This window comes from Narcine bancroftii, unplaced genomic scaffold (assembly GCF_036971445.1).
Source record: "Narcine bancroftii isolate sNarBan1 unplaced genomic scaffold, sNarBan1.hap1 Scaffold_211, whole genome shotgun sequence".
Lineage (NCBI taxonomy): Eukaryota > Metazoa > Chordata > Chondrichthyes > Torpediniformes > Narcinidae > Narcine > Narcine bancroftii.
The window spans coordinates 72,061-95,131 of NW_027211946.1; the positions used below are offsets into that span (position 1 = coordinate 72,061).

Here is a 23,071-nt window from a genome sequence, read left to right on the forward strand (position 1 = left end):
ATATAACTCATGGTACAATGTTTGCATATCATCAACTGAAAGCTTATTTAAAGGACAAATTGGGAAGCAGATTGAGATTACCTGAAGGAAGCAGCTTTGAATATGTAATTACAGACACAATGATAATTAAACGATTTATTAAAAAAATTTTTACATTAAGCTGCAAGGCAAGGAAAATGATGAAATAAGATGAAACAAGGATGGGAAAAGGACTTAAACATAAAGAAACATGGGAAAAGTTATGTTCTGGAACTATGAAGAATACAATAAATACAAGGCTACGTATGATACAATATAATTAGTTACACAGGCTATATATCACCCCTCAAAAATTAAGAGAATGGGACCCAACAATATCGGATAGATGCTTTCGCTGTAAAAATGAAATTGGAACAACAATACATGCAGACTTCAGGAACTGAGTTACAGAGAAAGGTTAAACGGGTTAGGACTTTATTCCCTGGAGTGTTGTAGAATGAGAGGAGATTTGACAGAAGTAGACAAAAATATGAGGGGTTTAGGTAGAGTACATGAAAGCAGTCTTTTCCCACTGAAGTTGGATGAAACAAGAACCAGAAGACAAGGGTTAGGGGTGAAAGATGAAAAGTATAGGGGGATTTTTTTCACACAGAGTAGTGGTTGTGTGGGACAAGCTGAAGTGGTGAATGTAGGCTGAATTCTGCAGTGTTCTGTGGTCTCATAACAAAACAGAAAATGTTGTTTAGTACAGGAATAGAGTGCAGAGTATGAGAGTCACCATTTAAAGTTGATGAGCTGTACTAGAATTGGTCAGAAAACATGTGAAAGGGGCAGAAATGGAGAGTGAAAAAGGGGTAGCTGTCAAAGGGAGGAGACCATGGTCATCCGGATAATTCCATGCTCAGAGAGACATCAGAATCAGGATTTATTTTCAGGAACAAATCATGAAGTTCGGTGTTTTGCGGCAGAATTATAGTGCAAATATTCACATTATAACCATCTTACCACATTACTGTAAATAAAATAACAAAAAAATGATAGTGGATGAAAAGTAAGGCAGTGTCTGCTTCATTGATCATTTGGGAATCTGATGAGTGGGGAAGACGCTGTCCTTGTGCTGCTGAGGGCTCGTCTTTAGGCTCCTGTACCTTTTTTCCAATGGTAGCAGTGAAGAGGGCACGGCCTGGGTGGTGGGGTATTTGTGAATAGAGGCTGCTTTTTTAAGACACTGTCTCATGGAGTGGAGTCTGGTGCCTGTGATGTCGCAGGCAAAGTTAACAACTCTCTGGAGTTTATTCTTGTCCTAAGAGTTGGAACCTCCATACCCAGGCAGTGATGCAAGCAGCCAGAATGTTCTCTCCATAATACAACTGTAGAAGATTTCAAGAGTCTTCGGTGACAGACCGAATCTCCTCAGGCAACCCACAAGCCTTCTTTGGAATTGCATCAACATGGAGGCTCCAGGACAGATCCTCAGAGATGTTGACACCCAGGAATTTGAAGTTCTTGACCCCTCGATGAGGACTGGGTCGTGTTCCCCTAACTTCCTCCTGAGGTCCACAATCAGCTCTTTGGTGTTGTCAACGTTGAGCGCCTGGTTGTTGGTCTTACACCATTTAACGAGCTGATCCATCTCCCTCCTGTTCATTGAGGTGAGTCGAGAGCTGTTCAATCCATTGGGGCAGAACTTGTACTTCCTCTCCGCTGCTGCATGCAGAACATTCCCGTTTCCCCTCCTCATTCCTCTCCAACCACTTGGCCCCTTCTCACCAACCTCCAGCCTCCGTCCCGCTGCCCCCCTCCCGCTGACACTCGGCCCCAGCCATTCCCAGAGGCCAGTCATGGATCCAGGGCGCGACGCTCCCTCAGTCGCCCAGGCCGAATTTTGTCAGTGACGAAGGAACGAGAAGCTGAGCCGTGTCGGGGACGCGATGACGTGCATCGTCGTCGAGATGACGTAATGACGCAGGCGCAGCGGGACAGCCATGGCGGCGCCACAGGGCGACCGCGCGACTCGGCCGGGGCCGGGGGGCGACCTCATCTACTCGCAGCTCCTTCAGCATCTGGTGGGGGAGCGGCGGCAGCCCCGGCCCCTGAGACCCTCCGTACTCGGTGGAATCCCCGCGCCCCTCAAGTCGGACGAGCAGAAGATGGTGGAGCGGGCGATGGAAAGCTGCGCGGTCAAGGCTGCGCTGGCCTGCCTGGGAGGTTAGGGGTGAGAAGTCAAGGGTGAGACCCTAGATCAGGGGTCTCCGAGATCAGGGGTCTCTAAGGTCAGGGGTCTCCTCCCCAACCTCTCTTCCCCCATCACCCCTCAGAGTTCCCTCCCTCAGTCACCTGATTCTCTTTCCCATCCTGCCACCTCTTCCTTGCTAACACCTCCTCGCTATGCACCCCCTTTCCTCTCGAACAGTGTGGCCTCTCAGGGAATCTGAACAAGTTGATGTTTCTCCCACAGGTTTTGTGTTGGGTGGAGCATTTGGCATCTTCACGGCCGGAATTGACACCAATGCTGGCTTTGACCCCAAGGATCCCTTAAGGACACCAACGGCGAAGGAAGTTCTGAAGGATATGGGACAGCGTGGCATGTCATATGCCAAGAATTTTGCAATTGTTGGTGCCATGTTCTCTTGTACGGAATGCATCATTGAGTCGGTAGGCTTCTGTGCTTCTTGGTAAATTAGTGATGGGGTTACAATGACGTAACAACACATTCGACAGTGGGTAGGAAATGAACAATAGAAGACTGAGTGAAGCTGTGGAAGAGTGGATTTGCAGGAAGGCTCCTCACAGGGATCTGATCTGTTCATTGCAAATGGTAAAGGGAGGGGCTAAGACGAGGAGGCTTCTCAGTCATTAAAGAGGCAGTCAGGAGATTCCTTGTCCTCTATAGACAGCTGTCAGCCACTTAAGTTCGATGGTTGATTTAGACCTACACCACAGGGCTGTGCCGCCCAATTAACCCCGGTAGGTTTTGAAGAGTGGTAGGAAACCCACCCAGACAGGGAAGAACATTCAAACTCCTAGTCCCAATCATTGATGCTGTATAGGCATTGTGCTTACCACTATGCCAGCTGTGCTGCCCTGAACGTGTTCATTATACACTGTTGGAATAGACATCATGGGCCATTGAAAGAGGGAGGTGGATTATAGTGAGGACAAATTGTTAATGTCGGGATAAAGGCTAGCTCAGGTTCCTTTGCTGTAATTTAAGAACTGAAGTGCCTGTAACATTTTCTCTGTAATTTCTTTCAAGTACCGTGGAAAGTCGGATTGGAAAAACAGTGTGCTGAGCGGCTGTGTAACGGGAGGTGTGATTGGATTCCGAGGTAAGTGCATTCCCTCTCCAAGAGGATTTATCTCCAGTACCAGCACCACACCTGCATCTAACCTCCTGTTCTGTCACTGCAGCTGGCCTGAAAGCTGGGACCCTCGGATGTGGGGGCTTTGCTGCTTTCTCTGCTGTGATTGATTACTACCTGCGCTGAGGTTGTTTGGAGTGAGCAGACGATGGGCTAAAGCAGACACAAGCCACCCATCTGGACAGGCAGCCGACAGATTGGTGGTGGCAGACATTTCCAGCTCCGAGCCGGCATCAGCAACTGGCAGCTCAAAAGGCTGCAGCCCAGAGACTGGTGCCACCTCTTCCACTGGTCCCCACCACACATTATGTTTCCACTGCCTCGTTGATTAAAGTTTTCAACAGGATGCAGAGTGTGATCGTTTACTCGTAGTTCCTGAATGACCTGTGGATAGACCCCACTCCTGGACCTATATAAATGAGCCCCACCTGCCCCTCTTGACTGCTCCCCCAGCCCCTCTTGACAGACCCCCAGTTCTCTCCTCCCTCCTTCCCATTTCTATTCTTCCTGCTGTTGCTCACTGACATTTACTGCTCCCCTGGACCTTATTCCTGAGCCATCCATCCTACCTTTCCCTCCTCGACACTTGTAACCCTCCTCCGCCTCTCCCATCACACCCTGCTACCCTACTTGTGCTCCCACTGCCCTGAACTGTTTTTTGTGCCCCTCCACCTTGTCATCCCCTCAACTCCAGCCCTTCTTCCCCACCTTGTCTCATTATGCTGTTCCACACCCTTCGCTGCACCTCCCTACCAAAGCATTGGAGCAAGGAAGATGGGGATATTTGCAGCCTTTCCTGAGCTGCTCAGATGAACTCATTAGTCAGATACTGGCTCAAAGAGGGATGGAGATCGGGTTTAATAACAGTTGTCATTCACAGGAGAATAATGTACAGGTGCATGCTGCAGCCAAACCGGTAACATGTAGAAGCAACCACAAAAACGCGGCAACAGTAAGCAATTCAATTAAAAAGATACAGTATAATTTTGTAGTTGGAATAGGTATTGTATCCTTGGGAAGATATTCTTTTTAATGCAATTTACCCTTCCTATCAGTGTTAGTGGTAAATCTTTCCAATGTTCTAAGTCATCTTGTAATTTCTTCATTAATGGCTGATAATTTAATTTGTATAGATGGCCTAGATTATTATCTAGTCTAATACCTAGGTATTGGATCGCTTGTGTTTGCCATTTAAATGGTGATTCTTTCTTAAACTTTGTGAAATCCGCATTATTCATTGGCATTGCTTCACTTTTATTTGCATTGATCTTGTAACCCGACACTTCTCCCTAATCCTTCAATTTCTTATGTAATTCTTTTATTGATAATTCTGGTTCTGTTAAGTATACTTTGACATCATCTGCAAATAGACTGATTTTATATTCCTTCTCTTTTATTTTATTTTCTGTTCTTATCAGTTCTGCCAATGGTTCTATAGCTAAAGCGAACAGTGAGGGAGATAGTGGACATCCCTGCCTAGTTGACCTGCTTAATTTAAATTGCATTTCTACCATTAGTCCTTTAACTACCATTTGCCAATCTATTTTAGCCAATTCACATCTCATACCTTCAAACTTACCCCTCTTCAAATTCAAAACCTTTGCATTCGTATCAACTCTGTCACATTCCATCCTAATGAAGAATTCCAGCCTATTGTCACTCTTGCCCAAGGGGTTCCTCACAGCAAGATTGCTAATTAACCCTTCTTCATTACTCAGTACCCAGTCTAGAATGGCTCGTTCCTTTGTCGGTTCCTCAATGAGCTGATTTAGAAAACAATCTCGCATACATTCTAAGAAATCCTCTTCAACCTTACCCATACCAATTTGGTTCACCCAATCTACATGTAGATTAAAGTCACCCCTTACAACTGCCGTCCCTTTGTGGCACGCATTACCAATTTCCTTCATGACTCCTTCAGTAACCTCACTGCTACTGTTAGGTGGCCTGTACACAACTCCCACAAGCGTCTTCTGCCCCTTCGTGTTTCGCAGCTCTACCCGTATGGATTCCACATCCTCTACACTGATGTTCTTCCTTTCTATGGCATTCACCTAACCAACAGGGCTACTCCACCTCCTTTTCCATTCTGTCTATCCCTCCTGAATGTTGAGTAACCCTGAATGTTGAGCTCCCAGTCACGTTCCCCCTGAAGCCACGTCTCTGTGATCCCAACAATATCATAGTATTTAAAAGCTATCCACATTCAATTCATCCACTTTATTACAAATGTTCCTTACATTGAGACATGAAGCCTTCAGTCTTTCTTTAGTCTCACTCTTATCCCTTTTACCATTATGTCAATAAATAGCTCTTTTTTGATTTTCCCCCTGCTTTTACTTGCCTGCCACTAATGCTTTTCACCTTGCTACCTTTTGCTTCTATTCTCATCTTACACCCCCCCTGACTCTCTGGACTTGGTTCTATTCCCCTGCCACGTTAGTTTAAACCTTCCCCAACAGCGCTAGCAAACAAACCCCGAAGAACATTGGTCCCGGCCCTGCTCAGATGCAGACCATCCTGTCTGTACCAGTCCCATCTTCCCCAGAACCGGTTCCAATGTTCCAAGAATCTGAAACCTTCCCTCCTCCACCACCTTTCAAGCCACAAATTCATTCTAGCTATTCTAGCCTCGGTATTCACTAGGGAAAAAAATATTGAACCAGTTGAGGTAAAGAAAAATAGTGGGGAGGTAATGAAGCATATAAGGATAACCGAGGAGGTAGTGATGGCTGTGTTAAAAAAGATAAAGGTGGATAAATCTCCCGGACCGGACAAAATATTCCCTAGGACACTCAGGGAGGCTAGTGGACAGTTAGTGGGGCCATTAACAGAGATATTTAGGATGTCACTGGCCACGGGGATAGTGCCAAAGGATTGGAGGGTGGCACATGTGGTTCCGCTGTTTAAGAAAGGGTCTAAATGTAAACCTGGGAATTATAGGCCCGTGAGTCTGACGTCTGTGGTGGGCAAGTTGATGGAAAGTATTCTGAGGGATGGTATTTACAAATATTTGGAGGTAGAGGGATTGCTAGGGAGTAATCAGCATGGTTTTGTCAGGGGTAGATCATGCTTCACAAACCTGATTGAGTTTTTCGAGGGGGTTACAAAAAAGTTTGATGAAGGGAAAGCTGTGGATGTTGTCTATTTAGACTTCAGTAAAGCTTTTGACAAAGTTCTCCACAGGAGGTTAGGAAAAAAGATGGAGGCGTTAGGTATAAATAAGGAGGTAGTGAAATGGATTCAGCAATGGTTGGATGGGAAGTGTCAGAGAGTAGTGGGAGAAAATTGTTTGTCCAATTGGAGGCCGGTGACTAGTGGAGTTCCTCAGGGATCGGTCCTGGGTCCACTATTGTTTGTTATATATATTAACGATCTGGAAGTAGGGGTGGAGAATTGGATAAGCAAGTGTGCGGATGATACAAAGATTGGTGGTGTTGTGGAATGTGAGGAAGATTACCGTAGAATAAAAGGTGATTTAGGAAGGCTGGAGGTGTGGGCTGAGAAATGGCTGATGGAATTTAATACAGATAAGTGTGAGGTGTTACATTTTGGAAAGGCAAATCTAAATAGGTCATATGCATTAAATGGTAGGATATTGAGATGTGCAGAGCAACAAGGGGATTTAGGAGTTGTGGTAAATAGTTCCCTCAAGGCTGATACTCAGGGAGATGGTGTGGTGAAGAAGGCATTTGGAATGTTGGCCTTCATAAATCGGAGTATTGAATTCAAGAGTAGGGAGGTTATGATAAAATTGTACAAGGCATTGGTAAGGCCAAATTTGGAGTACTGTGTACAGTTTTGGTCACCAAATTATAGGAAAGATATAAACAAAATAGAGAGAGTGCAGAGAAGGTTCACAAGAATGTTGAAAGGATTTCAAGGTTTGAGTTGCATGGAAAGGTTGTGCAGACTGGGGCTTTTTTCTCTGGAGCGTAGAAGATTGAGAGGGGATTTGATAGAGGTGTTTAAGATTTTAAAAGGGACAGACAGAGTAAACGTGGATAGGCTTTTTCAATTAAGGAAGGGGGAGATTCAAACTAGAGGACATGGTTTAAGATTGAAGGGGGAAAATTATAAGGGGAACATGAGGGGAAATTTCTTTACGCAGAGGGTGGTGGGGATGTGGAATGAGCTTCCGGCAGACGTGGTTGAGGTGGGATCATTGGTTACATTTAAGGAAAGACTGGATAGTTACATGGATTGGAGAGCTATGGACCGGGTGCTGGCCTGTTCTGTGCTGTAAGTGGTTATATGGTTATCTTGTTGTTCCTACTCTGACCAGCTCATGGCACGGGGAACAATCCAGGGATTGTTACCTTTGAGGTCCTACTCCTGAATGTACTTCCTAAATTCATCTTGTAGGAACTCATCCATTTTTTTTCCTATGTCGTTGGTACTGATATGGACCATGACAGCTGGCTGTTCTCCCTCCCCTTCCAGAATGTCCTGCAGCCACTCCGAGACATCCTTGACCCTTGCACCAGCGAGGCAACACACCATCCTTCACAAATACTGTTTGGTGCTGATTTATCAATTTAGGAAAAATTTTACTCAATCTATTTGCCAAAGCCTTAGCTAATATTTTATAATCAGCATTTAACAAAGAGATCGGTCTATATGATGACAGTTTCAATGGATCCCTCTCTTTCTTAGGAATCACCGTTATTATTGCTGTTGAGAAAGATTCCAGCAAAGTATGGGATCCCACCGCTTGATTCAACAGGCACTAACACGTCTTTAAATTCTTTGTAAAATTCTGGTGGAAAAATCTCTTCACTGGTGGATCTATAACAAGTAATAAATTCAATGTCTCCTCTATTTCTGATTGTGCAAAGGGTGCATTTAATTCATTCTGCTCAGTCAAATCTAAATTTAGCAAGGCGAATCTTGAGAAATAGTCATCTAATTTATTCACCTCTCCATGTGATTCTGATTTCTATCATCTAATGTAAAATGATTTAAAAGCCTCATTAATTTCTAATGGTTTATAGGAGATCCTGTTGGTAATAGTGGACAATTTTTAAACAGGATGGGAAAGTTGGTAGTGCGATAGTGCACAGTTCATAAAGACCATGGGAAAAAAGCTACCAACTTTTCCACCCTGTTTAAAAAAAATGTCCATTATTGCTATTTATTCCTAGCACTTTCCCACGGTCCCTTATAAAGGTTTATACAGGTTGACACAACAACAACAGGGGCTGAAGGGCTCGTACTGTGCTGTACATAAAGCTTAATTATGTTATAATTAGGCTTGATTAATTTTGTTCAAATATAAGATCATAATATATTGATCAGGATTTAGGGCAGGTCCACCATTGCTCGATGAGTCATGACGTCACCGGCAGAAGGTAGAACAGTCCTCACTCCGGGGATGGCTCCTTGCAAATGTGAAAGTGTTCAGTGTCCCGATTAAGAGTGGTCAAGTGTGAAAAGCCAAACCTCCATTCCTGTCCCAGGACATTGAACGGCCAATTTTGTGGGACGCAAGTGTAAAAGGGGCTAAATTACCCAACTACCCCTCCCCTCTCACCTCCACCTGGAAGCTGATGAGAATGGAAACTGATAAATGTCAAGGAATCACGATTACTTCCCCTACCTGGAATGAGGCTTCAGAGTTTGCCTCAGCTGGACTCTAGACTGGAGTTGGTCTGGTGGACATTAAGGCATGACGGAGAGAATGAATGACTAACATTGGTGGTCTTGAAAGTGCTTAATTCTTGATATTCATCTCTCGGGTCTGGGCGTCACTGTCAGGGCCAGCATTTATTTACCAGCCCGGAAGTTGGGGGTGGAACGCTTTCTGCAAACACGACACTCCTAGTGAAGCTGCTGTTCAAAAGGAGTTGGAGGTTTTCGACGCAGTCTTCTGCAATGTTCAGCATAACCAGCAGGTGGTGGTGTTTCCCTGTACTCCACCTCTTCCCTCCCTGTCCCCTGTAAGGATTCTATTCGATTCTCTCAATTCCTGTTTCCATTGCATCTGCACCCAGGACGAGGACTTCATGCCAGATCATCAAAAATGTCCTCCTTCTTCAAACAACATGGCTTTCCCTGTCATCAAGGTGTTTGCTTGATCAAGGATGGAATAAAGGAGAATCGTTTTAAAAATGGAACTAAGTGGAGGCAGTTGTAGGCAGATTGGACAATACCCAAGGAATGTTCCTCTTGAGGACGTGAAGGGGAACATCTTGGGTCCAGTGATCATAATGCCATTAGTTCCAAGTAAATTATGGAGAAAGATAGGTCTGGGCCTTGGGTTGAAATTTGAAATTAGAGAAAGGCTCATTTTGAGGAAATGAGAAAGGATCGAGAATGAGTGGGTTGGGATAAGTTGTTTTCGGGCAAGGACTTGCGAGGTAAATCCAGGGCATTCAGAAGTGAAATTTGAAAGTGCAGAATTTTAATGTTCCTGTCAGGATCAAAGGCAAAGTTAACCTTGGTTTTTGAGGGATATTGGGGATCTGGTACGGAAGAAGAGAGAGGTGTAGAACAGATACAGGCCACATGGAGAAAATGAGGTCCTTGAGGAGTATAAAAATGCAAGAAAGAAATCAGGGAGGTTAAAAGAAGATGTGAGGTTGCTTGGGTGACAAGATAAGGGAAAATCTTAAGGGTTTCTACAGTATATTAAGAACAAAAGGGACAAAATTGGTCCTAGAACAGAGAACTTGGATCATGCAAATCTACAGCACAGAACAGGCCCTTTGGCCCCCAGTGCGAGGATGACAGATTCTAACTCACCGCTGCCTGGAATTTCACTGCTGTGCACCCCTCCATTTTGCTCAGCTCCATCTCTCTCTCTAATAGTTTTTGAAAAGACCCAATTGCACCTGCCTCCTATAACAGCTTGAGCATGGACCACAAGATCTCTCACACCACTCAGAGTCCTCCCATTAATATTGAAGTCTGCCTTTCAATTTGATAGACCAGAAGGAACTACTTGGCGCTTTCTGGGTGAAACTCACTCTGCTCTTCTCAGCCCAGCTCTGCACCTAACAATGTCCCTCTGTTACCTCTTGTTCTCTTCAAGATCAAAGTGGTTGGCTACAAGGAGTTGGAAGCAATTGAGGAAATCTTATTGAGAACATACAGCACAGTACAGGCCTTTTGGCCCTTGATGTTGTGCAACCTCTCGAGTCCTCCCTCATCATCTCTTTTTCTTCCATCGATGAGTCTCTGAAATGCTCCTAAAGTTTCAGCCTCCACCACCATCCCAGGCAAGGCATTCCAGGCCCCCACACTCTCTGTGTGGAAAACACCCCTGATGTCTCCCCTAAACCCCTCCCTTCATTTTATACACGTGTCCCCAGGGGTTTGTTATTTCTGTCCTGGGACACAGGTGCTGGCCTTTCACCCTCTCTCTGCCTCTCATCATCTTGTTGACTTCGAAGAAGTCTCCTCTCATCCTTCTTTGCTCCAAAAAGGAAAGCCCCAGGAGAAGTGAGGCAAACATTGAGTGACATGGAACCTATACAGATAAAGAGGAGGAGACAAGGGTGGATAAATTTGAGGGTCTGACAAGATATTCCTTCATTCTTGAAGGAAGCTGGTGGAGAAACTGTCGAAAGCAGAGGAGCAGATTTCAGGTTGATTGTCATTGACTTCTGACATCACATGCAACCCTGAGATTTTTTTTTCCCTGCAAGGCCAAATGACCACTTCTTGGTGGTGCAAACCAAATTGGACTCAAGTGCACCAATAAAGAAAGACTGGAAGCAAACGACAAGAAAGATCCAAAACATCAATGCAGTGCAAAGTTAGGATCCTTCAATGGGGCCCTGATTGAGTTAGTTGTTGAGGAGTCTGATGGGGGAGGGGCAGCAGCAGCAGCTGTTCCTGGACCTGGAGGGGCGAGTCTTGTGGCACCGAGACCTCGTTCCTGAAGGCAGCAGCGAGAACGGAGCGTGGGCTGGGTCCTTGATGATCGCTGCTGCCCTCCGACGGCAGCGCTCCCTGGAGATGGTCCCAAGAGTGGGGAGGGGTTGGCCTGAACTGGGTTCACGACCTTTTGGAGGGCTTTGCACATGCAGCACCCCCCCCCCCCCCCCCCCCCCCCCTCTGGAAGTTTGCCCTTTGGGAGCGAACCTCTGCAAACTCCTGAAGAAGTTGAGGCGCTTTCATGCCTCGTCGTCCTGTGAAGGTCTCTGCCTTGTGAGGAAGTGAAAGGCTGAGGGCGGGCGGGCGGGCGGGCGGGGGGTGGAACAGAGCAAAGCAAAGGGAGGGGAGCAGAGAGAGGGAGGGCGACCTGTTGAACGGGCTCCCGGGCCGGTAGGAATAGGATGTGGGACCCGGCCGAGTTCGCGGAGCACTGGCGCCGGGAGTTCCCGGGCAGCGAGGTGCCGCGGATGCAGCTGAACTCGGTGGCCGAGCTGGAGGCCGAGTTGGAGCGGAGCCGGGAGCGGCTGCGGCTCGGCCAGAACCTGCTGGCCCGCGAGAAGTTCAAAGTCATCTACCTGGAGACGGCGCTGGGCCGGGAGCCGCCGGGCACGACGACGCGGCCCGAGTCGCCATCCCAGCGGCGGCGGCACGAAGGGATCGGCGCCCCCGGAGGGTCGCAACAAACTTACAGCTCCGGGAAACATTGGAGCAGCCCCGGGCCAGAGGGCGACTTCCTAGGGTCACACAGTAACGGCGCGGACCAGGGAGCGGAGAACGCAGGTCAGAACCAAGACCATCAGTGGCGGGACGGGGACAGTGAGGAGGATGTAGAGACGGAGCCATCACCGAGCCCGGCAAGGCCCTTGCTCTTTCCCCGCTTCAGGGGACTTCCGATGAAACGAGGGAAGGACGCGTCCCCGATGCTCCAGCGGCAGCAGTTTCTGACAGTATCGCCGACGATCCACGGGGACAGTTGTCCAAGTGAGGGCAGTGATCGAGAACAAGGTTCCGATCGGGACTCAACAGGTGAGGATCCCTGGTATGTCAACCATGTTACAGAACTGGTGGGGAGGGGTCTGTCCCTGTGTAACACCAGGGTACAGAACTGGTGGGGAGGGGTCTGTCCCTGTGTAACACCAGGGTACAGAACTGGTGGGGAGGGGTCTGTCCCTGTGTAACACCAGGGTACAGAACTGGTGGGGAGGGGTCTGTCCCTGTGTAACACCAGGGTACAGAACTGGTGGGGAGGGGTCTGTCCCTGTGTAACACCAGGGTACAGAACTGGTGGGGAGGGGTCTGTCCCTGTGTAACACCTGTGTAACACCGGAGTACAGTACTGGTGGGGAGGGGTCTGTCGCTGTGTAACACTGGGGTACAGTACTGGTGGGGAGAGGTCTGTCCCTGTGTAACACCGGAGTACAGTACTGGTGGGGAGGGGTCTGTCCCTGTGTAACACCAGGGTACAGAACTGGTGGGGAGGGGTCTGTCCCTGTGTAACACCAGGGTACAGTACTGGTGGGGAGGGGTCTGTCCCTGTGTAACACCAGGGTACAGAACTGGTGGGGAGGGGTCTGTCCCTGTGTAACACCTGTGTAACACCGGAGTACAGTACTGGTGGGGAGGGGTCTGTCGCTGTGTAACACTGGGGTACAGTACTGGTGGGGAGAGGTCTGTCCCTGTGTAACACCGGAGTACAGTACTGGTGGGGAGGGGTCTGTCGCTGTGTAACACTGGGGTACAGTACTGGTGGGGAGAGGTCTGTCCCTGTGTAACACCGGAGTACAGTACTGGTGGGTAGGGCTCTATCGCTGTGTATCATCGGGGTCAGTACTGGTGGGGATGGGTCTGTCACTGTGTAACAACGGGGTACAGTACTGGTGGGGAGAGGTCTGTCCCTGTGTAACACCTGAGAACAGTACTGGTGGGGAGGGGTCTGTCCCTGTGTAACACCGGAGTACAGTACTGGTGGGGAGAGGTCTGTCTCTGTGTAACACCGGAGTACAGTACTGGTGGGGAGGGGTCTGTCCCTGTGTAACACCAGGGTACAGTTCTGGTGGGGAGTGGTCTGTCCCTGTGTAACACCGGGGTACAGTACTGGTGGGGAGGGGTCTGTCTCTGTGTAACACCGGAGTACAGGACTGGTGGGGAGGGGTCTGTCCCTGTGTAACACCGGACTACGGTACTGGTGGGGAGGGGTCTGTCCCTGTGTAACACCAGGGTACAGAACTGGTGGGGAGGGGTCTGTCCCTGTGTAACACCAGGGTACAGAACTGGTGGGGAGTGGTCTGTCCCTGTGTAACACCGGGGTACAGTACTGGTGGGGAGGGGTCTGTCTCTGTGTAACACCGGAGTACAGGACTGGTGGGGAGGGGTCTGTCCCTGTGTAACACCGGAGTACGGTACTGGTGGGGAGGGGTCTGTCCCTGTGTAACACCAGGGTACAGAACTGGTGGGGAGGGGTCTGTCCCTGTGTAACACCAGGGTACAGAACTGGTGGGGAGGGGTCTGTCCCTGTGTAACACCAGGGTACAGAACTGGTGGGGAGGGGTCTGTCCCTGTGTAACACCTGTGTAACACCGGAGTACAGTACTGGTGGGGAGGGGTCTGTCGCTGTGTAACACTGGGGTACAGTACTGGTGGGGAGAGGTCTGTCCCTGTGTAACACCGGAGTACAGTACTGGTGGGGAGGGGTCTGTCCCTGTGTAACACCAGGGTACAGAACTGGTGGGGAGGGGTCTGTCCCTGTGTAACACCAGGGTACAGTACTGGTGGGGAGGGGTCTGTCCCTGTGTAACACCAGGGTACAGAACTGGTGGGGAGGGGTCTGTCCCTGTGTAACACCTGTGTAACACCGGAGTACAGTACTGGTGGGGAGGGGTCTGTCGCTGTGTAACACTGGGGTACAGTACTGGTGGGGAGAGGTCTGTCCCTGTGTAACACCGGAGTACAGTACTGGTGGGGAGGGGTCTGTCGCTGTGTAACACTGGGGTACAGTACTGGTGGGGAGAGGTCTGTCCCTGTGTAACACCGGAGTACAGTACTGGTGGGTAGGGCTCTATCGCTGTGTATCATCGGGGTCAGTACTGGTGGGGATGGGTCTGTCACTGTGTAACAACGGGGTACAGTACTGGTGGGGAGAGGTCTGTCCCTGTGTAACACCTGAGAACAGTACTGGTGGGGAGGGGTCTGTCCCTGTGTAACACCGGAGTACAGTACTGGTGGGGAGAGGTCTGTCTCTGTGTAACACCGGAGTACAGTACTGGTGGGGAGGGGTCTGTCCCTGTGTAACACCAGGGTACAGTTCTGGTGGGGAGTGGTCTGTCCCTGTGTAACACCGGGGTACAGTACTGGTGGGGAGGGTTCTGTCTCTGTGTAACACCGGAGTACAGGACTGGTGGGGAGGGGTCTGTCCCTGTGTAACACCGGAGTACGGTACTGGTGGGGAGGGGTCTGTCCCTGTGTAACACCAGGATACAGTAGTGGTGGGGAGGGGTCTGTCCCTGTGTAACACCGGAGTACAGTACTGGTGGGGAGGGGTCTGTCCCTGTGTAACACCGGGGTACAGTACTGGTGGGGAGAGGTCTGTCCCTGTGTAACACCGGGTACAGTACTGGTGGGGAGGGGTCTGTCCCTGTGTAACACCAGGGTACAGTACTGGTGGGGAGGGGTCTGTCCCTGTGTAACACCGGGGTACAGTACTGGTGGGGAGGGGTCTGTCCCTGTGTAACTCCGGGGTACAGTACTGGTGGGGAGGGGTCTGTCCCTGTGTAACACCGGGGTACAGTACTGGTGGGGAGAGGTCTGTCTCTGTGTAACACCGGAGTACAGTACTGGTTGTGAGGGGTCTGTCCCTGTGTAACACCGGGGTACAGTACTGGTGGGGAGAGGTTTGTCTCTGTGTAACACCGGAGTACAGTACTGGTGGGGAGGGGTCTGTCACTGTGTAACACTGGGGTACAGTACTGGTGGGGATAGCTCTGTCCCTGTGTAACACCAGGGTACAGTACTGGTGGGGACGGGTCCGTCACTGTGTAACACTGGGTTACAATACTGGTGGGGAGAGGTCTGTCACTGTGTAACACTGGGTTACAATACTGGTGGGAAGAGGTCTGTCACTGTGTAATACTGGGTTACAATACTGGTGGGAAGAGGTCTGTCACTGTGCAACACCGGGGTACAGTACTGGTGGGGAGGGGTCTGTCCCTGTGTAACACTGGGTTACAATACTGGTGGGGAGAGGTCTGTCACTGTGTAACACTGGGTTACAGTACTGGTGGGGAGGCGTCTGTCTCTGTGTTACACGGGGGTACAATACTGGTGGGGAGGGTTCTGCCCCCATGTTACACGGGGGTACAGTACTGATGGGGATAGGTAGGTTACTGTGTAAGACCAGGGTACAGTACTGGTAGGGAGGGCTCTGTACCTGTGTAACACCAGGGTACAGAACTGATGGGGAGAGGTCTGTCCCTGTGTAGCACAGGGATACAGTACTGGTGGGGACAGGTCTGTCCTTGTGTAACACTGGGGTGCAATACTGGTGGGAAGCGGTCTGTCACTGTGCAACACCGGGGTACAGTACTGGTGGGGAGGGGTCTGTCCCTGTGTAACACCAGGGTACAGTTCTGGTGGGGACGGGTCTGTCCCTGTGTAACACCAGGGTACAGTTCTGGTGGGGACAGGTCTGTCACTGTGTAACACTGGGTTACAGTACTGGTGGGGAGGCGTCTGTCTCTGTGTAACACGGGGGTACAATACTGGTGGGGAGGGTTCTGCCCCCATGTTACACGGGGGTACAGTACTGATGGGTATAGGTAGGTTACTCTGTAAGACCGGGGTACAGTACTGGTAGGGAGGGTTCTGTCCCTCTGTTACACCAGGGTACAGTACTGGTGGGGAGAGGTCTGTCTCTGTGTAACACAGGGATACAGTATTGGTGGGGACAGGTCTGTCCTTGTGTAACACAGGGGTACAGTACTGGTGGGGAGGCGTCTGTCCCTGTGTAACACCAGGGTATAGTACAGGTGTGAATATTTCTGAAACTGTGTAACAAGGGTTGCGGTTCTGTTGGGTACGTCATGGATAATGTCTGGTATGGGAATATGACTTGAAAATGTGCTGACACTGAATTCACTGTTACCAAGTTCCCCTATGTCCCTGAGCTCCACGACCCATGCTCTCCATTCTGGGTCATGGTGCATCTCACATTGCTGCCCTCGTAACCTGTGTGGGACGGGGTGGCATTCTTCCCCCTCTCTCCATTCCCTCCACCTGCACCTGACCTTTGACCAACCAGGTGCATCTGGGAGGCATTTAATGTTCTTTCGCTGGAGATAATGGGGCAAATTCTTTCATTGGTTCATCATGAAGTTCAAAAAATGCTGACAAGTCAAAGCACAAAGAATGCCTGAGGGTTTTTGTGACATTGATGCAGGGATTTTGTCCGTAGCAGGCAGAGGGAGTAAGAGAGAGGCAGGGAGGTCAGTGACACGTTGATGGGGTGCAGGTTGTGAATGAATCGTGCCTTTGGCTGTAGAATGTCGATGATAAACTAAAGTAGAAGTGTGTGAAATGTGGCTGTGTTCAACACAGTAAAGCAAAAGCAATTGAAAGTTTGACCATATTTTAAAGCAATTCAATCTTCCAAGTGTTTCAGAAGCAAGAAAGAGTCAAGGGTTGTCCCCCCGTCCCCCCCCCCCACGTAAACACAGACCCACAGGCACCCCAGGACTTGACACTTGGCGAACCAGGAGTGATACAGAGAGATGGCCACCACCCAAACCTAGCTCCATTTCCACTCACTCACCCCATTGTCCCCTTCTCCCCCCCTCCCCCCACCAACGCCGTCCTCCGCTCTCTTAATCCTCTCTTCTTTACAACGTACGGTAGAACTCTACAGCACAGTAAGGCTCTTTAGCCCTTGATGTTGTGCTGACCTATATTTTCCTACCAAATAAAACTAAATCCTCCCTTCCCTCTACCCTCTATTTTTCTTCCATCTATTTGCCTGTCTAAGAGTCTATTAAATGTTCCAGCCCCCACCACCATCCCCGGCAACACATTCCAGGCTCCCACAACTCTCTGTATTAAAAACACTTACCCCTGACGTCTCCCCTAAACTTCCCTCCCTTCATTTTGTACACACGTCCTCTGGTGTTTGCTACCCCCACCCTGGGAAACAGGCGCTGGTCCTCCATCTTATCGATGCCTCTTAGAATCTTGTCGACCTCTATCAGGTCTCCTCTCACCCTTTTTCGCTCCAAAAACAAAAGTCCCAACTCTGCTAACCTTGCTTCATAAGACTGGTTTCCCAATCCAGGCAACATCCTGGTAAGTCTCCTCTGCACCCTCTCCACAGCTTCCACATCTTCCTGTAATGAGGTGACCAGAACTGAACACAATACTCTTATGTGAGATCTCACCAGAGATTTGTAGAGTTGCACCATGATCTCTTGACTCCTGAACTCAATCCCCCTATTAATGAAGCCCAGCGTCCCATAGATCTTCTTAACTATCGTATAAACTGTGCAGTGACCTTGAGGGATGTATGGATTTGGACCCCAAGGTCCCTCTGTTCATCCACACTCTTCAGCAACCGACCATTAACCCTGTACTCAGCCTTCTGGTTTGTCCTTCCAAAATATATCACTTCACATTTATCTGGATTAAACTCCATCTGCCACTTTTCTCCCCAACTCTGCATCTTGTCTCTCTCCTCTTGTAACCTTCAGCTCCATCCACGACTCCTCCAACCTTCTTATCATCCGCAAACTTACTGACCCCTCCTTCTGCCTCTTTATAAAAATCACAAAGAGCAGGGGTCCCAGAACAGATCAGCTCTTTTCCAACTCCTGGTTTTCCCCACCCTATATGCTCTCTCCCTTTCCTCACCCTCGTGCCCACTCTCCCTCTCTCCCTTTACCCTCTCGCCTTTCTCCCATCTCTATCCTCATCCTTTTTTGTTCTTGTCCTCATCGCCCTTCCCCCCTCTGGGTGTGTAGAGTATGTGGGTGTTGCATGAGAGTGTGTGAGTGGTGCGAGGTGCAGCACTGTGTGTGCAGCATTAGACCAACAGCAGTGCAGAGTTGATTTGCATCTGAATGCCTGAGGCCGTCAGGGGGCGGTGAAGCAGAGGCTGAGCAGAGCCGTCTAATTCTTGTGCTGCTCACAGACCTGTGGGGGTCTGCAGGCTGAGTCCACCAAGGCCTGGACCCGCTTAGTACAGATGGCTGCTGCAGAGACCAAACCAGTCATTGTTTGTTACTGAGCCTGCGCACAGCTGTTAAAGGCGTCTTTATACAGACACGGGTACCTGGCAGCTCCTACTCCCTCTGCTTGTGTACACCAACAGGGCCAGCTTGTGCTGTGTACACCAACAGGCCAGGATTACGCTGTGTACACCGACTGGCCCAGCCTGCGCCGTGTACACCAACCAGCTCAGAATACGCTGTGTACACTGACAGGCCTGGACAACGCAGTGTGCACCAACCCATCCAGACTACACATTGTACACCAAGCAGCCCAGCCGACGCAGTTCACATCGACCATCCTGGACTACAAAGTGTAAACCAACAGGCCCGGCCTACGCTGAGTACCCCGACCGGCCCGGCCTGCGCTGAGTACCCCGACCGGCCCGGCCTGCGCTGAGTACCCCGACCGGCCCGGCCTGCGCTGAGTACCCCGACCGGCCCGGCCTGCGCTGAGTACCCCGACCGGCCCGGCCTGCGCTGAGTACCCCGACCGGCCCGGCCTGCGCTGAGTACCCCGACCGGCCCGGCCTGCGCTGAGTACCCCGACCGGCCCGGCCTGCGCTGAGTACCCCGACCGGCCCGGCCTGCGCTGAGTACCCCGACCGGCCCGGCCTGCGCTGAGTACCCCGACCGGCCCGGCCTGCGCTGAGTACCCCGACCGGCCCGGCCTGCGCTGAGTACCCCGACCGGCCCGGCCTGCGCTGAGTACCCCGACCGGCCCGGCCTGCGCTGAGTACCCCGACCGGCCCGGCCTGCGCTGAGTACCCCGACCGGCCCGGCCTGCGCTGAGTACCCCGACCGGCCCGGCCTGCGCTGAGTACCCCGACCGGCCCGGCCTGCGCTGAGTACCCCGACCGGCCCGGCCTGCGCTGAGTACCCCGACCGGCCCGGCCTGCGCTGAGTACCCCGACCGGCCCGGCCTGCGCTGAGTACCCCGACCGGCCCGGCCTGCGCTGAGTACCCCGACCGGCCCGGCCTGCGCTGAGTACCCCGACCGGCCCGGCCTGCGCTGAGTACCCCGACCGGCCCGGCCTGCGCTGAGTACCCCGACCGGCCCGGCCTGCGCTGAGTACCCCGACCGGCCCGGCCTGCGCTGAGTACCCCGACCGGCCCGGCCTGCGCTGAGTACCCCGACCGGCCCGGCCTGCGCTGAGTACCCCGACCGGCCCGGCCTGCGCTGAGTACCCCGACCGGCCCGGCCTGCGCTGAGTACCCCGACCGGCCCGGCCTGCGCTGAGTACCCCGACCGGCCCGGCCTGCGCTGAGTACCCCGACCGGCCCGGCCTGCGCTGAGTACCCCGACCGGCCCGGCCTGCGCTGAGTACCCCGACCGGCCCGGCCTGCGCTGAGTACCCCGACCGGCCCGGCCTGCGCTGAGTACCCCGACCGGCCCGGCCTGCGCTGAGTACCCCGACCGGCCCGGCCTGCGCTGAGTACCCCGACCGGCCCGGCCTGCGCTGAGTACCCCGACCGGCCCGGCCTGCGCTGAGTACCCCGACCGGCCCGGCCTGCGCTGAGTACCCCGACCGGCCCGGCCTGCGCTGTGTACACTGACCGGCCCAGCCTGCACTTGTGTACATTGACTGTCCCAGCCTGTGCTGTGGGATGAACAACAGAATACAACACTGAAGGAAGTGACTGGAACAAGATGGAACCTGTCAGCCACCAGGCTTTGCCTCAACTCTCCTGGATCAACACCCTCTACAGCAGTAGGTCATCTTTCCTAATGCCTCCTTACACCTTTCCCTCTCTTTCCACCACCAACCACCCTTTCCACATTAACAATTGTACTTCCCCAATTCCCCTCCAACTCCCTCCGCAGCTCCCACCACTTAGCTCGAAACCCAACACCCATGCCCTGCCACCTCCCTACCTAGGCATGTATAACACCAGAGTCAGTACTGGAGAGGACGGGTCTGTCACTGAGTAACACTGGGGTACAGTACTGGTGGGGATGGGTCTGTCCTTGTTTATCACCGGGGTACAGTATTGGTAGGAACGGGTCTGTACCTAGGTAACACCGGGGTACCATACTGGTGGGGATGGGACTGTCACTGTGTAACACCATCTCTCCAACCCTTCCCACTCACCTCCCCCTCCTTCTCCACAACCCCCAGTCCCCACCCACCACCTCCCCAACCCCCTGTCTATTGAGTGACCTGCTGAGTCCCCACTCTCTTTGTGCCCAGACTCTCTGCATCTTTCTCTCTCCCTCCTCTATCTCCCTCTCCCCCTCTCTTTCCCTATTTCCCTCTAACCTCTCACCTTCTCCCTCTCTGCCTAGCCCTCACCCTCTGTGAGTGGATGGGTCTGTCACTGTGTAACACCGGGGTACAGTAATGGTGGGGACGGGTCTGTCACTGTAACACTAGCATACAGTACTGGTGTGGACGGGTCTGTCCTTGTTTAACACCGGGATACAGTATTGGTAGGAATAGGTCTGTCCCTATGTAACACCGGGGTACTGTACTGGTGGGGATGGGTCTATCACTGTGTAACACCAGGGTACAGTACTGGTGGGGACAGGTCTGTCGCTGTGTAACACTGGCGTACAGTACTGGTGGGGACGGATCTGTCCTTGTTTAACACCGGGGTACAGTATTGGTAGGAACAGGTCTGTCCCTATGTAACACTGGGGTACAGTACTGTTGGGGATGGGTCTATTACTGTGTAAGGGGGTACAGTACTGGTGGGGATGGGGAAGTGCAGAGAGACCTAGGGGTACTTGTACACCAGTCTCTGAAGGCGAGCATGCAGGTACAGCAGGTGGTTAAAAAGGCAAATGGTATGTTGGCCTTCATGTCAAGAGGGTTTGAGTATAGGAACAAGGATACCTTACTGCAGTTGTACAGGGCCTTGGTGGGACCCCACCTGGAGTATTGTAATTGGGATTGTACTCGCTGGAGTTTAGAAGATTGAGAGGGGATCTCATAGAGACCTATAAAATTCTGGTAGGACTGGACAGAATGGATGCAGATGGGATGTTTCCAGTGATGGGAAAATCCAGAACCCGGGGCCATGGTTTGAGGATAATAGGCAAACTATTTAGGACCGAGATGAGGAGGAATTTCTTTACCCAGAGGGTGGTGAATCTGTGGAATTCATTGCCACAGAGGGCAGTAGAGGCAGGTTCATTAAATATATTTAAGAGGGAATTAGATCTATTTCTTCAGTATAAGGGTATTAAAGGTTACGGAGAGAAGGCGGGGACGGGGTACTGAACTTTAAGATCAGCCATGATCTCGTTGAATGGCGGAGCAGGCTCAAAGGGTCGAATGACCTACTCCTACTCCTATCTTCTATGTTTCTATGTCCCTGTGTAACACCGGGGTACAATACTGATGGGGATGGGTCTGTGGCTGTGTAACACTGGGGTACAGTACTGGTTGGGATGGGTCTGTCTCTGTGTAACACCGGGGTACAGTACTCTTCCCTCATCCCCCATACTTCCCTCCCTCCATCCCTCCTTACCTTTGTCCCTCATCCCTCCCTCCTGCCCGTCTAATCCTGTGCACGAACATCATGGTTTGGGGACAAGTGCTCTGTTTCACACTGTTCCTGTGTGAGGGGTGAGTGTTGGGAACATCGAGGGTGGGGGCGGGAGGGAGGGCTTCTTCTACTCACCTCTGCTCTCTTGCCCCAGATTTCAGCTTTGCGGAGGGGTGTGGTGGGGAGTCAAGTGAGGAGGCTTGTGCGGCAGACCAGGAGGGTCCCGAGACCCTGCCGTACATCGATGAGTCGCCTACCACATCACCACAGATCAGTGTCAACAGCCAGGAGCCTGGACTATTGCTGCCGCTGACCCCAGAGGCACTCACCACCATGGTAGGTCCCCTTAACACAGAGGGTGAGGGCTAGGCAGAGAGGGAGAAGGTGGGAGGTTAGAGGGAAATATGGAAAGAGAGGGGGAGAGGGAGATGGAGGAGGGAGAGAGAAAGATGCAGAGTCTGGGCACAAAGAGAGTGGGGACTCAGCAGGTCACTCAATAGACAGGGGGTTGGGGAGGTGGTGGGTGGGGACTGGGGGTTGTGGAGGAAGGGGGGGGGTGAGTGTGGGAAGGGTTGGAGAGATGGTTTCCATATGGAGGATTTGTACAATGTTGCAATTCCTTCTGTATTAAAGATAGATGTGAACCAAAGTTTTGGACCTGAATCCTCCATCAAGGTGCAAGCAAAAAGCAGGCAGGCGACTGAATAAATTGTTGGGGGAAGTGTAGGCCCACAGGCAAATGGTCATAGACTAGTGGTTCTCAATCTTTTTCTTCCCACTCACATCCCACTTTAAGTCATCCCTATGCCATTGGTGCTCTGTGATTAGTAGGGGATCGCTTAAGGTGGGATGTGGGTGGGAAGGGAAGGCTGAGAATCACTAACATAGATGCATATGGGTGGGAGGGCACAAGAGAAAAAAGCTGAGGTGTTGTGGGAAGGGTAGCTCACTGAATGGGGTGGAGAGCAGTAGGGAAGGAAACACAGGGATGGAGAGAAGAGGGAGAAGGGTGACCTCGTGGAAACCAGAGAAGTTGATGTCAAAGCCATCTGGTGGGAGAGGGTGTAGACAGAATATTGCTTCTCCAATTTACAGGTGGCCTTGGTTTGGCAG

General features: G+C 51.2%; 3 protein-coding genes across 3 annotated transcripts; all 3 read left to right on the forward strand.

Moving 5' to 3' along the window:
* The first annotated feature begins 1,918 nt into the window (after positions 1–1,918).
* On the forward strand, positions 1,919–3,687 carry timm22 (translocase of inner mitochondrial membrane 22 homolog (yeast)). Its single transcript, XM_069912729.1, has 4 exons — positions 1,919–2,187; positions 2,438–2,634; positions 3,236–3,308; positions 3,391–3,687. The coding sequence occupies exons 1-4, from the start codon at positions 1,965–1,967 to the stop codon at positions 3,465–3,467; spliced, it is 570 nt and encodes a 189-aa protein (XP_069768830.1). The 5' UTR covers positions 1,919–1,964; the 3' UTR covers positions 3,468–3,687.
* Positions 3,688–11,549: 7,862 nt separating this feature from the next.
* On the forward strand, positions 11,550–18,896 carry LOC138750638 (uncharacterized). The gene is made up of 2 exons (XM_069912736.1): positions 11,550–12,248; positions 18,571–18,896. The coding sequence occupies exons 1-2, from the start codon at positions 11,624–11,626 to the stop codon at positions 18,864–18,866; spliced, it is 921 nt and encodes a 306-aa protein (XP_069768837.1). The 5' UTR covers positions 11,550–11,623; the 3' UTR covers positions 18,867–18,896.
* Positions 18,897–19,931: 1,035 nt separating this feature from the next.
* LOC138750637 (active breakpoint cluster region-related protein-like) lies at positions 19,932–22,666 on the forward strand. Its single transcript, XM_069912735.1, has 3 exons — positions 19,932–20,178; positions 22,113–22,294; positions 22,592–22,666. The coding sequence occupies exons 1-3, from the start codon at positions 20,118–20,120 to the stop codon at positions 22,664–22,666; spliced, it is 318 nt and encodes a 105-aa protein (XP_069768836.1). The 5' UTR covers positions 19,932–20,117.
* The last annotated feature ends 405 nt before the right edge of the window (positions 22,667–23,071 follow it).